Source organism: Lepus europaeus, chromosome 15 (genome assembly GCF_033115175.1).
Source record: "Lepus europaeus isolate LE1 chromosome 15, mLepTim1.pri, whole genome shotgun sequence".
In the NCBI taxonomy this organism is placed as follows: Eukaryota; Metazoa; Chordata; class Mammalia; order Lagomorpha; family Leporidae; genus Lepus; species Lepus europaeus.
Window position 1 is genome coordinate 61,240,710 of NC_084841.1, and position 17,545 is coordinate 61,258,254.

The following is a 17,545-nucleotide window of genomic DNA, read 5'->3' on the forward strand; positions in this document are numbered from 1 at the left end:
CACAGAAATTGAAACAGTAATAAAGACCCTCCCAACAAAGAAAAGCCCAGGACCATATGGATTCACTGCTGAGTTCTACCAGACATTTAGAGAAGAACTAACTCCAATTCTTCTCAAACTATTCAAAACAATCGAAAAAGAGGGAATCCTCCCAAATTCTTTCTATGAAGCCAGCATCACCTTAATTCCTAAGCCGGAAAAAGATGCATCATTGAAAGAGAATTACAGACCAATATCCCTGATGAACTTAGATGCAAAAATACTCAATAAAATTCTGGCCAATAAAAGGCAACAACACATCAGAAAGACATCCACCCAGACCAATTGGGATTTATCCTTGGTATGCAGGGATGGTTCAACATTCACAAAACAATCAACGTGATACACCACATTAACAGACTGCAGAAGAAAACCCATATGATTCTCTCAATAGATGCAGATAAAGCATTTGATAAAATACAACACCCTTTCATGATGAAAACTCTAAGCAAACTGGGTATGGAAGGAACATTCCTCAATACAATCAAAGCAATATATGAAAAACCCACGGCCAACATCCTATTGAATGGGAAAAGTTGGAAGCATTTCCACTGAGATCTGGTACCAGACAGGGATGCCCACTCTCACCACTGCTATTCAATATAGTTCTCGAAGTTTTGGCCAGAGCTATTAGGCAAGAAAAAGAAATTAAAGGAATACAAATTGGGAAGGAAGAACTCAAACTAAGTATCCCTCTTTGCAGATGATATGATTCTTTATTTAGGGGACCCAAAGAACTCTACTAAGAGACTACTGGAACTCATCGAAGAGTTTGGCAAAGTAGCAGGAGATAAAATCAATGCACAAAAATCAACAGCCTTTGTATACACAGGCAATGCCACGGCTGAGGAAGAACTTCTAAGATCAATCCCATTCACAATAGCTACAAAAACAATCAAATACCTTGGCATAAACTTAACCAAGGATGTTAAAGATCTCTACGATGAAAACTACAAAATCTTACAGAAAGAAAGAGAAGAGGATTCCAAAAAATGGAGAAATCTTCCATGCTCATGGATTGGAAGAATCAATATCATCAAAATGTCTATTCTCCCAAAAGCAATTTATACATTCAATGCAATACCAATCAAGATACCAAAGACATTCTTCTCAGATCTGGAAATAATGATGAAATTCATATGGAGACACAGGAGACCTCGAATAGCCAAAGCAATCTTGTACAACAAAAACAAAGACGGAGGCATCACAATACCTGATTTCAGGACATACTACAGGGCAGTTGTTATCAAAACAGCATGGTACTAGTACACAAACAGATGGATAGAACAATGGAACAGAATAGAAACACCAGAAATCAATCCAAACATCTACAGCCAACTTATATTTGATCAAAGATCCAAAACTAATCCCTGGAATAAGGACAGTCTGTTCAATAAATGGTGCTGGGAAAACTGGATTTCCACGTGCAGAAGATTGAAGCAAGACCCCTACCTTTCACCTTACACAAAAATTCACTCAACATGGATTAAAGACTTAAATCTATGACCCGAAACCATCAAATTATTAGAGAGCACTGGAGAAACCCTGCAAGGTATAGGGACAGGCAAAGACTTCTTGGAAAAGACCCCAGGAGCACAGGCAGTCAAAGCCAAAATTAACATTTGGGATTGCATCAAATTGAGAAGTTTCTGTACTTCAAAAGAAACAGTCAGGAAAGTGAAGAGGCAACCGACAGATTGGGAAAAAATATTTGCAAACTATACAACAGGTAAAGGGTTGATAACCAGAATCTACAAAAAATCAAGAATATCTACAACAACAAAACAAACAATCCACTTAAGAGATAGGCCAAGCCTTCTTGGCATTCTTGACAGGCATTCAAAAAATCAAAGTTTCAAACAATCTGGTCTCTAAAATTTCCAGTAAATCCTGGACTTTGGTTTTTCCAGTTTGGGCCTAACTGAAAAAATCGAAGGACCTATGTCTCTCATCTTATAGAGACACCAACTAATCAGGCTATTTGGATTATATTAGAAGTACTGTCAAGATGTGATGTGGTACCAAACCTTAAGTTTCTATAATGGAAAATGCTATTAATACAAATGTTTGAGAATTAAAAAGTCTAATGATCTTGTGTTACTAGACATGATAGTTATCTTAATGAGAAAGCCCCAGAGGCCTAAAGGGTTCAATACTTGTAAAATCCTACAGGTGCTTTCAAAAATACTGTGAAGTAAGCAAGTGCCTCTTGTTGGCTGATGAGTTTATAATTTTAAACATGGCGACTTAAAGTCTTTTGTCATCCACAGTTATATATGATTTGCTGCTCATAAAACTAAAGCATTGTTGGTTCTGTGTTTAGCTGTCCTCCTATAGGTTCCTATGGGCTTTTTCCAGCCACTTCTATTGTATTCAGTACTTTGGGATGGCTCTGTAAACAGATGAAGCCAATAATGTATTAACAGTACCAACTGAGAGAAAGTATGGTTAACTGAGGTTACTAAAAACAAAAAGCAATTCAAATCAATTGGCAATCTACAAAAAGAGTTAAAGATTTTAAAAGCTATTATTAAAATTGCTATATTGGTCTATTATGCTATGTTATATGTGTGTACATATTGTATGTCCACATGGGGAAATTTTATTAAGAGTTTTATTTTAAATGCCTTATAGATAAGATTGTCCATAAATTTAAGCTGCTAAAATCAATCAAAGATACATTTTAATTTGAGTGACCTGAATCTGTTTTAAACGTGTTGGTAGAAAGAAACTAAAAACATTTTAGATGGTTGTGCTTAAGTTTACTGGTTAAACAAACTATACCATGTTAGATATTTAAGAGGTGTTTTCAAATACATGATTCTTAAAATTGATAGAAGGCATTGGACCTTCTGGTAAATGTTTTCTTAAGTTGTTATCTAATGGTTGAAATGGTTTGCTAAGTATTCATGTGATATTGCTATTGTCAGCAAGCGATCTAGGACTTGCTCCCTCATTTCTCTATTCTAAGCCCAACTTGTTCTTTCATTTCTCTATTCTCTTCAAGGTAGGAAACTAATTCTATTATGAAGGAATCTGTAGGATGCACAATTTATTCTTTAGACCTTATAAAAGAGATGGCTAACATTTTTCTGTCATAGCATAGCCAAAATAAGAACTTAAATAATAATCTCATAGCTAGATTCACTTCGCCATCAGCGAAGTATACAGTAAGTAGAAAAAACCTCCCTTTCAGACCAAAGGGAAAGAAAGTTTTAAAGTGAGAATATAATTTTCCTCATGGGCATTGTCTACCTTAGAAAAACTACTACAGAACATGCCTGTGACTATAGACTTGTAGTTCAGGCCACCGAAGATTAGAGATAGGACATGGGCACTCCCCTGACTTGCATCCTCTGGTCTGCTTTAACACAAACCAGGAGGAAAAGAAAGCTAGGCATCAGAATCAATGGGTGGCAGGTCTATTAACGGCTGATCTGTACAGTGATCTGCCCTCAAGCAGACCCAACAGGCCAGTCCACTGCAGTGGCTTTCAATGTGGTAAGCCTGGGCTTCAGCAGAAGTCAGCTTGTGAAGAGCCCTGGCAGCTCTGCCAAGAGTTGGATCACTGGAAATGGACCTGCCCTGGAGTCGAAGGATGCCCAGGTCAGAGCCACAGATCTTATTGGCTCTAAGCTGAAAAGCCCTTCACTCAGCCCAACTTCCAAAGTGACCACTGCAGCTGAGGGGATGGTCAAGTAGGGTCAGCAACATTGCAGGCAGAACTGTAAATTTCTTGTTAGAGATGCCCCCTGCCTTCACCTGGCCAGCTTTCCTCCCAGGCCAGCCAAGTAATGAAAGTCAACAGAGTGCCTTCCCCTAGGAGGTTCACACCTCCCTTAGGATATACCCCATGTGAAGAGATAGATAGGTCTGGGCCTCTTCACTTACAAGGCCTAAAGCCCACCAGATTATTATCAAGCCCCTTCTGTGAGGTTCTATTTGCCTCTCAGTCAGAAAACTTAATTGTAGCTTAGACAGCACCTTTCTTAGCTCCTCTAATAATGACTCTGTCCTTTGTTCTAGACCCTGTCTAGCGTACTTAGGCCTCATTCCTTTGTAATCATAACCTCTACCACCAATGGCTCTACTCCCAACCTGTGTGTACTAATGGTCCTCTTCCCCACTTAATGCTGTATAATTGTTCAAACCTGGTAAATGCAACTCTTAGGATCATTGGTTACTATCCTCACTCTGTCTTTTATGACCTTGTCTAAATATGATCAGAGTCGGCAGACGTGGAAGGCTTCCATAGCCTTGGCAACTCATGACGGCAGCCTAGGGTGGTTACTGACACCATAAACTAGAATGTCAATTTGTTGGGTCAACAACAGGAGCCACTGTGCAGTTGCTCCTCATGTGGGATCTCTGTCCTTAATGTGCTGTACATTTTGATTTAATGCTATAACTAGTACTCCAACAGTATGTTTCACTTTGTGTTTCTATGTGGGTGCATACTGTTGAAATCTTTATACTAAATTGATCTTCTGTATATAAAGAGAATTGAAAACGAATCTTGATGCAAATGGAAGGGGAAAGGGAGCGGGAGAGGGGAGGGTTGCTGGTGGGAGGGAAGTTATGGGAGGGGGATGCCATTGTAATCTATAATCTGTACACTGGAAATTTATATTAATTAAATAAAATTTTAAAAAAAAAGAAAAAAAAAGAGATAGGCCAAGGACCTCAAGAGACATTTTTCAAAAGAGGAAATCCAAATGGCCAACAGACACATGAAAAAATGTTCAAGATCACTAGCAATCAGGGAAATGCAAATCAAAACCACAATGAGGTTTCATGTCTCCCCGGTTAGATGGCTCACATTCAGAAATCTACCAACAATAGATGCTGGAGAGGATGTGGGGAAAAAGGGACTCTAACCCACTGTTGGTGGGAATGCAAACTGGTTAAGCCACTATGGAAGTCAGTCTGGAGATTCCTCAGAAACCTGAACATAACTCTACCATCCAACCCAGCCATCCCACTCCTTGGAATTTACCCAAAGGAAATTAATTTGGCTAATAAAAAAGCCATCTGCACATTAATGTTTATTGCAGCTCAATTCACAATAGCTAAGACCTGGAACCAGCCCAAATACCCATCAACAGTAGACTGGATAAAGAAATTATGGGATATGTACTCCATAGAATACTATACTGCAGTCAAAAACAATGAAACCCAGTCATTTACAACAAGATGGAGGAATCTGGAAAACATCATGCTGAGTGAATTAAGCCAGTCCCAAAGACACAAATTTCATTTGTTTTCCCTGATCAGTGGAAAAGGAGAGGGAGGAGATGTACAATTGGGGACATGCTCAATCGGACTTGCCCCAAATGGTGGAGTTAGAAATGTGCCAGGGGATTCCAATACAATCCCATCAAGGTGGCATGTACCAATGCCATCTCACTAGTCCAAGTGATCAATTTCAGTTCACAATTGATGGCTCTGATAGGTCTAAGAGACAAAGGGATCACACAAACAAGACAAGTGTCTGCTAATACTAACTGATAGATTCAAAAAGGGAGAGAAGGATCCAACATGGGAAGTGGGATACACAGCAGACTCATAGAATGGCAGATGTCCTAAACAACACTCTGGCCTCAGAATCAGCCCTTAAGGCATTCGGATCTGGCTGAAGAGCCTATGAGATATTGTAGGCATGGAAAGCCAAGATACCATGGAAAAGAAAAAAAAAGAAGAAGAAATAAATGAAAGATCTCTGTGAGTGAGATCCCAATGGAAAGAACGAGGCCATCAAAGAAGGAGGTACCGTTCTCTGAAGGGAGGAGAGAACTTCCACTTTGACTATGACCTTAGCGGCATAAGATCTAAATCAGTGAACTCTAAAGGCTTCCATAGCCCTGGCATCTCATGACTAGAGCCTAGGGAGATTACTGACGCCATGAACAGGAGTGTCAAATTGTTAAGTCAGCAACAGGAGTCACTGTGTACTTACATCCTATGTGGGATCTGTCCTTAATGTGTTGTCTAATGTGCAGTGATGCTATAACTAGTACTGAAACAGTATTTTTACACTTTGTGTTTCTGCGTGGGTACAAACTGATGAGATCTTTACTAATTATATACTGAATCAATCTTCTGTATATAAAGATAATTGGAAATGAAAAAAAAACCTGGTGTTAAATTGGAAATGGCATAGAAAATTTATTAATTTTAAAAAAAAATTATGTAGGATCTCTGTCTTTAATGTGCTGTACACTGTTATTTAATGCTATAACTAGTACTCCAACAGTATTTTTTTCACTTTGTATTGCTATATGGGCTACTGTTGAAATCTTTACCTAATATATACTAAACTGATCTTCTGTATGTAAAGAGAATTGAAAATTAATCTTGATGTGATTGGAAGGCGAGAGAGAGCGGGAAAGGGGAGTGTTGCGGGTGGGAGGGAAGTTATGGGAGGTGGGAAGCCATTGTAACCCATAAGCTGTACTTTGGAAATTTATATTCATTAAATAAAAGTTTAATAAAAAAGGTGTGATATAGTTATATTAAAGAGATATATTTTACAGCCTTTTCATTGTAAAAACTATTAATAATAGACAAGATATGGAATAAACATGGAGTCTATACATGTAATACATACAGAAAAATATTAAATACATATATATGTATGTAAAATGCAATATTATTCAGTCATATAAAGAATAAAATCCTGCAAAGTTCCAAGATGATAGAGTATGGAGGGTGCTTACTGATTTAGTCCAGAAGATAGTTTATAAAAAGTGGAGAGAATGTGGTCTCAGGGAACAGTTAAGGAGAAAACGGCAGATGAAACTCTATGCAAATTAGAGGGACATAGTGGATCTACGGAGAGGGCATAGTTGTCCACAACACAGGACTCCAGTAACTGAGAGCCTATGCACCAGCGTTAGAAAGTGAGGTGACACCAGACAGCAGCAGCCAAACCTGCTGATGATAAAGCTGTAGGAAGATCCCCAAGAGGGGTAGTGTACCTGCCAAACTAGAGGAAAAAATTAAAAAAAAAAAGGAGGGACAAATTTTTCTCTCCCCAATCACTTTACAATGATATCCTGTAACAAGCCAATAGAGTGAGCACCATTTTGGAAATATGTAACAGCTGTGGCAGCTTGTGTCCATGCCCAGCAACCAGGTGAGTGGAGATTCCTGACTCCAGTAGGGAGAACTAACAGGGGGTTGGGAGCTCATGAATGTTGGAGAGGCTTCTGTGTGAGACTGTGAAAAAAACTGAGGCTGTGTGGGAGGACTCACCGTGTGGTTGGGATTCTGGGCAGTCACTGTGGGAGACTTCACATGCTCAGGGCTTCCTGGTTGCCTGGTGAAGGATATTTCTGGGGAATCTGGACTTACATTGAGGACTATACAGACCCTTTTTGTGGTTCTTGGGACAGAGAAGATAGATATACTCACTGGGACTAGCAATCAGGCACTGGTCTCCTTTGAGGAGAGGAGCTAAGCTGAGCAGAATAAACTTCCCTTCTGATTAAAAAAAAAGATTTACCTTGCCAAACCTGGGTGTGTCACCTTTGACACGCCCTTCACCCTGGATAACTGAACAGAGCTCCCTGGCTACACCCACTACAAAGCAGACACTCCACTTATCTACAAAGTAAAAGTAAAAAGATAAGAGCCACCACAGCAAATAAATAAATAAATAAGTAAACAAAAAACAAAACACAAAGAAGAAACCAACGAGTACTTTCACAAATGCCAAACAACAAATGTACCAATTCAAGAAGCAGAATAAGGAAGACAACATGACAACCATAAAGAACACAACACTTCAATACTAGATTGTGAAGATAATGAGATGGAAGAAACACAAGAAATGGAATTCAAAAAATTGATCATAAGATTACATAGAAGTAATCAGAAGCAAATGCATGAACTACTAAAATGCATAAAGGCTGAAAGACAATTCCCTCTATGAAATTGAGATCATAAAGAGAAATCAAAATGAAATGAAGAATTCAATAGAACCATTAAAAAATGCAGTGTAAAGTCTTAACAACAGAATCGGTGAAACAGAAGAAAGAACATTGGATTTAGAAGACAAAGCACAAGGGGCTGGCGCCATGGCTCACTTGGCTAATCCTCTGCCTGCAGCGCTGGCATCCCATATGGGCACTGGGTTCTAGTCCTGGTTGCTCCACTTCCAATCCAGCTCTCTGCTGTGGCCCAGGAGGGCAGTGGAGGATGGCCCAAGCGCTTGGGTGCCTACACCCGCGTGGGAGACCAGGAAGAAGCACCTGGCTCCTGGCTTCAGATCAGCGCAGTGCCAGCCGGTCATTTGTGGGGTGAACCAATGGAAGGAAGACCTTTATCTCTGTCTCTCTCTCTCTCTCTCTCTCTCTCTCGCTGTCTATCTCTGTCAAAAAAAAGAAGACAAAGCACAAGAAATTATACAGTCAAACTAAAAACAACAAGAAGAAATTAGAAAACTGAAAAACACTGTTGGGAATCTACAGAATACTATTAGATGACCCAAAATATGTGTTCTAGGAATACCTGAAGATGTGGAAAAAGAGAAAGGATTAGAAGGAGTTTTTAGTAAAATAATAACAAAAAACTTCCCTATTTTGGAGAAAGAAAGGGACATCAAGTACAGGAAAACATAGAACACCTGTACACTGTAATCAAATGCACCACAGTAAAACATAAAGAATAGATTCTAAAATGTGCATGAAAGAAGTGGTAGATTACTTTCAAAATATCTCCAATTAGACTCATAGCAGACTTACCATCAGAAACCATACAGGCTAGGAGAGAATGGTGAGATATATGCCAAGTCTTATAAGAAAAAAAACTGTGAACCCAGAATATTGTACCCTGCAAAGCTCTCACTTATGAATGAAGGGGAAATAAAGACCTTCCATAAAAAACAGAAATTGGATTTGTCACCACCCATCCAGCCCTACAAAACATGCTTAAGGATGCGCTGCACACAGGAAACATGGTAATCACTACAAAGAAAGGTAAAGGAAGAAAATATCCTAGTAAAAGTACAAAGTAAATCCAAAGGAAAATGAAGAGCATTTTTGGAAAAATGGCAGGACAAAGTCATTACTTTAAATAGTCATCTTGAATGTAAATGAACTCAATTCTCCAGTTAAAAGATACAGACTGGCTGAATGGATTAAAAAACAAAACCCATCTATTTGCTGCCTACAAGAAATACTTCTCACTAGCTAACAAAGATGCATGCAGACTAAAAGTGAAAGGGTAGAAAAAGATATTCCATGCTAACATAAACCAAAAAAGAGCTGGTGTAGCTGTCCTAATATCAGACAAAAGACTATAACACAAAAACTGTTAAAAGAGACAAAGAAGGGCACTATATAATGATTAAGAATCAATTCAACAGGAAGATGTAACTATTATAAATGTATAGCTACCTAATTACAGGGCACCTGGCTACTTAGAAGAAATGTTAAGGGATTTAAAGGGAGACATAAACTCTAGTAAAATAGTACTGGGGGATTTAATAATCCACTTTCAGCAATGGACAGATAAACCAGACAAAAAATCAACAAGGAAACAGCAGATTTAATTGACATGAAACACCAAATAGACCTAACAGATGTCTACAGAACTTTTCATCTTACAGTTGAAGAAAACACATTCTTATCAGAAGTGCATGGAGCTTTCTCTAGAATTGACCACAAACTAGGCCATAAACCAAGTCTCAGCAATTTCAAAAAAATTGAAATTATACCATGAATATTCTTGGACTACAATGGGGTGAAGCTAGAAATCAGCAACTCAGGAATTCCTAGAGAATATGTAGAATATCCCTAGAGACTGAGCAAAATGCTTCTGAAGTAACAGTGTGTCACAGAAGAAATCAAGAAAGAATTCAAAAAATTTCTGGAAACAAATGAAGATGACATACCAAAATTTGTGGGATACAGCAAAGCAGTGTTAAAAGGAAAGTTTTTAGCAATTGGCACCTACATCAAGAAATTGGAATGGCACCAAATAAAGAATATATTAATGCATCTCAAGGATATACAAAAACCACAGCAAACCAAACCCAAAACTAGTAGGAGAAAGAAAAATTAAAATTAGAGAACAAATCAACAAAATTGAATAAAATTACAAAAGATCAGCAAAATGAAGAGTTTTTTTTGAAAAAATAAACAAAATTAACACCCCATTGGCCCAACTAACCAAAAATAGAAGACTCAAATAAATAAAATTAGAGGTGAAAAAGTAAGTGTAACAAGTGACACCACAGAACTAAAAAGAATCATCAGAAATTACTACAAAGAGTTGCAGGCCAGCAAACAAGGAAATCCATCAGAAATGGATAGATTCCTGGACACATACAACCTACCTAAATTGAGACATGAAGACACACAAAACCTAACCAGCCCCATAACTAAGATGGAAATTGAATCAATAATAAAGGCCCTCCCAACAAAGAAGAACTAATTCCAATTCTTCTCAAGTTATTCAAAAAAAGAGGGGGAACCCTCTAAATTTTTTTCTATGAAGTAAGCATCACTTTAATTCCTAAACGTGGAAAAGATGCAACAGAGAAAGAGAATTATAGACCAATTTCTCAAAAAAATTCTAGCTGATCAAATACAACATATCAGAAAGATCATCCATCCAGAAAATGTGGGATTTATCCCTGGTATGTAGGGATGGTTCAACATTCACAGATCACTCAATATGGTACATCACATTAACAATCAGTGGAACAAAAAACATATGATTATCTAAATAGATGCAGAGAAAGCATTTGATAAAATACTATACCCTTTCATGATGAAAACTCTAAGCAAATTGGGTATAGAAGGAACATTCCTCAACACAATCAAGGTAATTTATGACAAGCCCATAGCCAGCAACATATTGAATGGAGAAAAGTTGGAAGCATTCCCACTGATATCTGGTACCAGATAGGGATGCACATTCACCACTGCTATTCAATACAGTCCTAGATGTTTTAGCCAGAGTCATTACGCAAAGAAAGTTAATTAAAGTTATGCAAATTGGGAAGGAGGAAATCAAACTATCCCTATTTGCAGATGATATAATTCTACATAGAGGGAATCAAAAAGACTCCACTAAGGGACTATTGGAACTCATAAAAGAGTTTGGTAAAGTATCAGGATATAGAGTCAACACAAAAATCAACAGCCTTTGTATACACAGACAATGCCAAGGCTAAGATTGAGCTTCTAAAATAAAACCCATTCACAATAGATACCAAAAATCACATACCTCAGCATAAATTTAGCCAAGGATGCGAAAGATGTCTATGATGAAAATTACAAACATTAGAAAAAGAAACAGGAAAAGAAAAGATAATGGAAAAATCTTCCATGTTCTTGGTTTTTAAAAATCATTATCATCAAAAATGTTCATTCTTCCTAAAGCAATTTACAGATTCAATGTGATATCAACCAAAATACAAAAAACATTCTACTCAGATTAAAAAAAATGATACTGGAATTCATATGGAGGCACAGGAGATCTTGAATAGCTAAAGCAATCTTGTACAACAAAAAAGAAGCTGGAGGCATCACAATACAAGATTTCTAGACATAATACAAGGCAATTATAATCAAAACAACCTGGTACTGCTACAAAAATAATGGGATAGACAACAGAATAGAATAGAAACACCAGAAATCAATCCAAACATTTAAAACCAACTTATATTTGATCAAGGAGCTAATACCTATCCCTGGAGCAAAGACAGTATCTTCAACAAATGGTGCTGGGAAAACTGGCTTTCCACATGCAGAAGTGTGAAGTAAGACCCCTACCTTACACCTTACACAAAAATCCACTCAACATGGATTAAAGATGTAATTCTCAACATGACACTATCAAATTATTAGAGAACATTGGGGAAACCCTGTAAGACATTAGCATAGGCAAAGACTTCTTGGAAAAGACCCCAGAGGCACAAGCAATGAAAGCCAAAATTAATAAATGGAATTAAGTCAAATTGAGAAGTTTCTGTATGGAAACAGAAACACTCAGGAAAGTGTAGAGGCAATGAAGGATTGGGAGAAATTATTTGAAAACTATGCATTTCATAAAGGATTAATAACCAGAATATGCCAAGAAATCAAGAAAATCTGAACAACAAAACAAACACCCCAATTAAGAGTTAAGGACTTAAATGGACATTTTTCAAAAGAGGAAATCCAAATAGCCAACAGACACATGAAAAAATGTTAAGGATCACTAGCTGTCATGGAAATGTGAATCAAAATCACAATAAGGTTTCACCTCACCCCAGTTAGAATGGCTTTCATACAAAAATCAACAAACAAATGCTGGTGAGGATGTGGGGAAATAGGTACCCTAATCCTCTATTGGTGGGAATGTAAACTGGTAAATCCACTATGGAAGACTCAACAGAGATACCTGAAAATTCTGGATATAAACCTACTGTATGACCCAACCATCCCAATTCTGGGTATTTACCCAAGGGAAATAAAATCAGTAAACAAAAGATTTATCTGCACCTCCATATTTATTGCAGTTCAATTCATAATAGCTGAGACATGGAATCACCTAAATGCCCATCACCCTAAGACTGGATAAAGAAATTATGGGATATGTGCACTATGGAATACTACACAGTGGGAAAAAATGAAATCCAGTCATTTGCAATAAAATGGATGAATTTGGAAAATATTCTTAATGAAGTAAAGCAGTCCCAAAGGGAAAAATATATATTCTCCCTGATCTATGAGAATTAATAGAGCATCCAAAATAAAAACAAACCTGTAGAAATGAAATTGACATTCAAGTAGGGAAGACTTGAGGTGCATTTGTCTTGACTGTTGAGAAACAGTTTCATTTTTTTTTTGTTTCTCTCATTTTTTTTCTTCATACTATTTGCTGAAATTTTAACATAGACTTAATCATATGTGTAAAAGTCATCTGATAATATATTCAATAAAAATTAAGAGTGGTAATAAGAGAGGGAGGAGGAAGTTTGTATCAGAAAAGCTGTATAGTTCTGCATACATTTCTGCAGACTTACTTCTAAGAATAAAGTTTAAAAACTTGTCATGGGACTCCAAATCCCATTAAATTTGTTGGTTAATATGGCATCTTAATTGATAAGTGATCATATTAAGTGTTAAAGTGAACAACATATAGATAGTATTGCATTTTAAAGTGGTCATATAAATAGGATGAAGTGCCTGGTAATACCAATAGATAGAATTAAAAAGGAGAGAATGTTCCAACATGGGAAACAGTCCACATAGAAGACTCATAGAATGACAATTGCTTTAAGTAGCACTCTGACCTCAGAATCAGCCCATAAGTCTTCCTGGTTTGTCTGAAAAGCCATGAGTGCATTTCAGGCATGGGAAACCAAGACACTGTGACAAAAAATGTTCTACATGAAAGATCCCTGTGAGTGAGTGAGACCCCAGCAGAAAGAAGTGGCCGTCAAAGAAGAATGTACTTTTCTCTAAAAGGAGGAGAGAACTTCCACATTGCATATGGCCTTGTCCAAATACTGGCAGAGTTCGTGGATTCAGAAGGCTTTCATAGCCTTAGCAGGTCATGTCAAGAGCTCAGGTGGTCACTGACATCATACATAAGAGTGTTAATTATTAAATTAACAACAGGAGTCACTGGGCACTAACTCCCCATGCAGAACTTTTGTCCTCAATGAGTAGTATTATATGGATTTTAGTGATTTGTTCAGTACATATTATATATGTGCTTTGAAACTGTGCTATAGCCAATAAATATGTACAATTACTTTTAATTAAAAGTAAAACAAAAATAAAGCTAATAGCATAAAATATAACACAGTATCTTTATCACATATAGGTGATAAGGATTTTAAATAAAATCTCAAAAACATAATCCATAATATAAGCATTGGACAACTTAGATTTTTATCGAAATTATTGTTATTTAATAAGAGGAACCATAGACAAATATAAAAGGTGACAGAGAAGCAATTTGTAATGTTTAATATAGCATACACACAGACACACACAACCCCTGTGAATGAATAAGAAAACAAAAGCAACCCCACAAAAAATGGACAATGGATAGTAAGAGGCAATTTTCAGTAGAGGAAACCTCAAAAGCCAACTAGAATATACAGATACTCAAATTTCTTAATATCCAGGGGACTGAAACTAGAAAACAATAAGCACTCGCTTATGCCCCTTGACAGACAAACTAAGAAAGCTGGCTGACATGGGTGCAGGTGCACGGAACTGCCATGCCCTGTTGATGGCAGGATGATGGCTCTGTCTTCAGGTGATCCTTCTCTCTCACTAGGCACAGCCCTCATGGACAGCAATTCATTTCTGATATACATTACAGAGAAATTTCCAAGTGGAGCAATAAAGTGCCATGTTTGTGAGGCTATTCATTCATCTTTGTCTGCGATAGCCTACTTCCAGATGGTGGCTGGCTAAAATGGAGTTCTCTGCAGCAAAAAGGAGAAATAGACTACATGCACACGTGAGGTAAATATTAAAATATTGAGGTGTATAAAAAGCAAGGCTGAGTGTCATGTACATGACTGAAATGCATATGAAAAAACAGAAGTTCTGATTTTGTAAAGAAAGGCAAAGGTAACATTGTTTGTGGAAGACATTGACACAGGTATGGGCAGAAATGTTTATGTATATGGTAACACATCCACTCCAGACTCGAGTCAGTCTTTGAGGATGGCACCAGGAATCGAGGTGATTGTGATGTGTAACAAGGATTGGAACCAATGGTTTCCAGTATACTCAGGCATCTAGATGCTATAAAAATAAATACAAAAGCAAAACTTGAGTATAACCAATGACATAGGTTAATGTATGCCATGTGAAGCTGCGGAATGAAATACAAATGAAGAGTGATTGGTTAATCAGAGCAAGTGACTGAGATGCTGAGATATATAGATATATGGCTTGACTTATGGTTTGTTTATTTTACTGGGGTGCAATATGCCTTTAGTAGAAACTATACTGCAGATTTTGATTTTTTATAATTTTCTGGGCCAGCTAGAGATAGAACAATCCTCTCTCCAGATGGTGGAGCAACAGCTGACTGCAGCTCCCAGTCAGCCAGATGATCATGAAGGGAAATAACTACCATTCTACAGTACATTGAGTTGCTAAGTCTGATATTTGGTGGGTTAACTGTATTAAATGCATTTTTTATCTACCATGTTTTCAATTTATGATGGGTATCAGAATATAATCCCATTGTTCATTGGGGAAACGTGTTTCACTCACCAGCTTGGCCTTCAGTCCTTCTCCAATCTGAGGCAGAAAAGGGAAAACAGGAAATTAAAACACAAGGACACCACAGCTTTCCTGTTCATGTATTGAATTTTGCACATGCCAGTGCCTGTTTTTCCTCTCCTCTGCACACCACACAGCCAGTAGGTGTCAAGCCTGGGCTTCATATTTGGTTAGGAGAAGAGGATACATGGATAAGCAGATACAGAAAGGTAAACAAGAAGTAGTTCTTACAAGGGTCACTTACCCAGTTCCTTTTGAAGCTTCTCTGCAAGCAGAACACATGGAGAAAACATCAGCTTTTGCATGAATGGAACCACCTCCCCATGGCACTTGGGTCACTAAGAGCTTCTTCAGTCTTAAACCACAGCTAACTCCAACCTCATCTTTACCTCTGCACTGCCCTGAAAAAGGAGGCTCATCAGCAAGGTTCTGATGCCTCATCCTCCTTATCACTCAAAGGCAGAAATCTGTGCTATGATGGGAAGGGAAAATAGGTCTTGATCTCACATCTGATTTGAAGAGACCTGTTGCTCATTCACTTTGAACTAAAGATTTTCCTAAGGAGAAGCTCCAGAATAAGTTCCTGTACTGAATATAGCCTATGAGAGCCTCAGGATAATTTAGTGAATACATTACTTAAAGGACTAGAAGGACATCACCCTCAATTATTTCCTCTAGCCAGATGTCAAAGACCACAATATTTTGCCACTAGCAATGCACTCCTTTGATGTCTCCACTTTCATCACCTTTTGAAAGTAATACTCTTTGCCAGTTCAAGTCCTGGCTGCACTGCTTCCAAACAAGCTACCTGTTAATGCACTGGAAAGGCAGTGGACCCCTGTCATCCATGTGGGAGATCAGGATGGAGTTCCTGGCTCCTGGCTTCAGCCAGGAGTAGCCCTGGTTTTTAAGCCATTTGGGGAGTGAACTAGTGACTGAGAAATATCTCTCTCTGTTGCTCTGCCTTTCAAAAAAATAAGTGTATATAATATAAATATATAGTAACTATATATTAATATATAATATATATTATAATATATAAGATGATACAATATGTAACTATATACAAAGTATATAGTTAATATATAGTTACTATATATTTGTATATATTTGAACATATATACTTATATATTATATATTAAATTATAATATATAAATTATATATAATGTATTATATATAAATATATATTTATTTATATTATATAGTTAATATAGTTAATATATATTATATAGTTAACATATAAAGTTAAAAGGGGTTGGCACTGTGATGTATCAGGTAAAGCCACTACCTGCAGTGCCGGTATCCCATATAGGCTCTGGTTCTAGTCCTGGCTACTGCACTTCCAATCCAGCTCCTTGTTAATTTCCCTGCCTGGGGGGAAACGGATGAAGAGGGCCCAAGTGCTTGGGCCCCTACAACCACATAGCAGACCCAGATGAAGCTTCTGGCTGCTGGCTTCGGATTGGCCCAGCTCTGGCCACTGTGGCCATTTGGGGAGTGAGTCATCAGATGGAAGATTCTCTCTGTCTCTGTCTCTCTCTCTCTGCATGTGAGTGTGTATGTGTGTGTGTGTGTGCGTAACTCTGTCTTTCAAATAAATAAATAAATCTTTATTTAAAGGGAAAATTAAAGCTTCTGTAGAAGATAACATTGTACACCAACTTGGACTATAGTGTTATTAGGGTTCTTCCCTGCTTCCCTGCAGCATAAAATAAACTGCAAGAAAAACTTCTTCAACCTTACAGCTTTTCCTGGAGTCCTTACCCTCACCCCACCATAGTGGTCTTCTCCATCTCTCCTTCCTTTAGGTTTACTTTCCCTTCTACTGTACATACACCCTGCCACAACCATGGTTTCAAATAGCCGAGTTCTCCTAGGGAGAAAAATTAACTTGCTAAATAAAGCATCATCAGACTTCTATGAGTTCTATATCAATGGAGTCAATTAACACTAGACTGAAAATATTACAAAAAATTGCATCTGTACTGAACATGTACAAACTTTCTTCTTGTCATTATTCCCTAAACAACACAATATAACTATTTACATAGCATTTACATTGTATGAGGTATTGTAACATCAAGATGATTTAAAATATACAGATGATGTTTGTAGGCTCAATGCAAAGACTGTGCTGCTTCATATCTGACATGAGCTTCAGCAGAATTTGGTATCTACATGTGTCCTGCAGTTTCCCAGGGATCCTGAGGGAGGATAACACTGTACTCTGACATCAATGTGAGATAAAGGAGCCCCC

At 37.6% G+C, this 17,545-nt stretch overlaps 1 protein-coding gene across 2 annotated transcripts in view; it reads right to left on the reverse strand.

Annotated features, from left to right (window-relative positions):
* The window catches only part of BTNL9 (butyrophilin like 9), a 57,744-nt gene that overhangs the window by 4,863 nt on the left and 35,336 nt on the right, over nucleotides 1-17,545 (reverse strand). Inside the window, exons 8-9 of one of the 2 annotated variants that reach the window (XM_062211908.1) lie at nucleotides 15,532-15,552; nucleotides 15,279-15,305 (exon numbers count right to left, since the gene is read on the reverse strand). In XM_062211908.1, the coding sequence (XP_062067892.1) occupies nucleotides 15,279-15,305; nucleotides 15,532-15,552 (48 nt within the window). The remainder of the gene's footprint in view (nucleotides 1-15,278; nucleotides 15,306-15,531; nucleotides 15,553-17,545) is intronic. The other variant, XM_062211909.1, reaches the window with a different exon arrangement.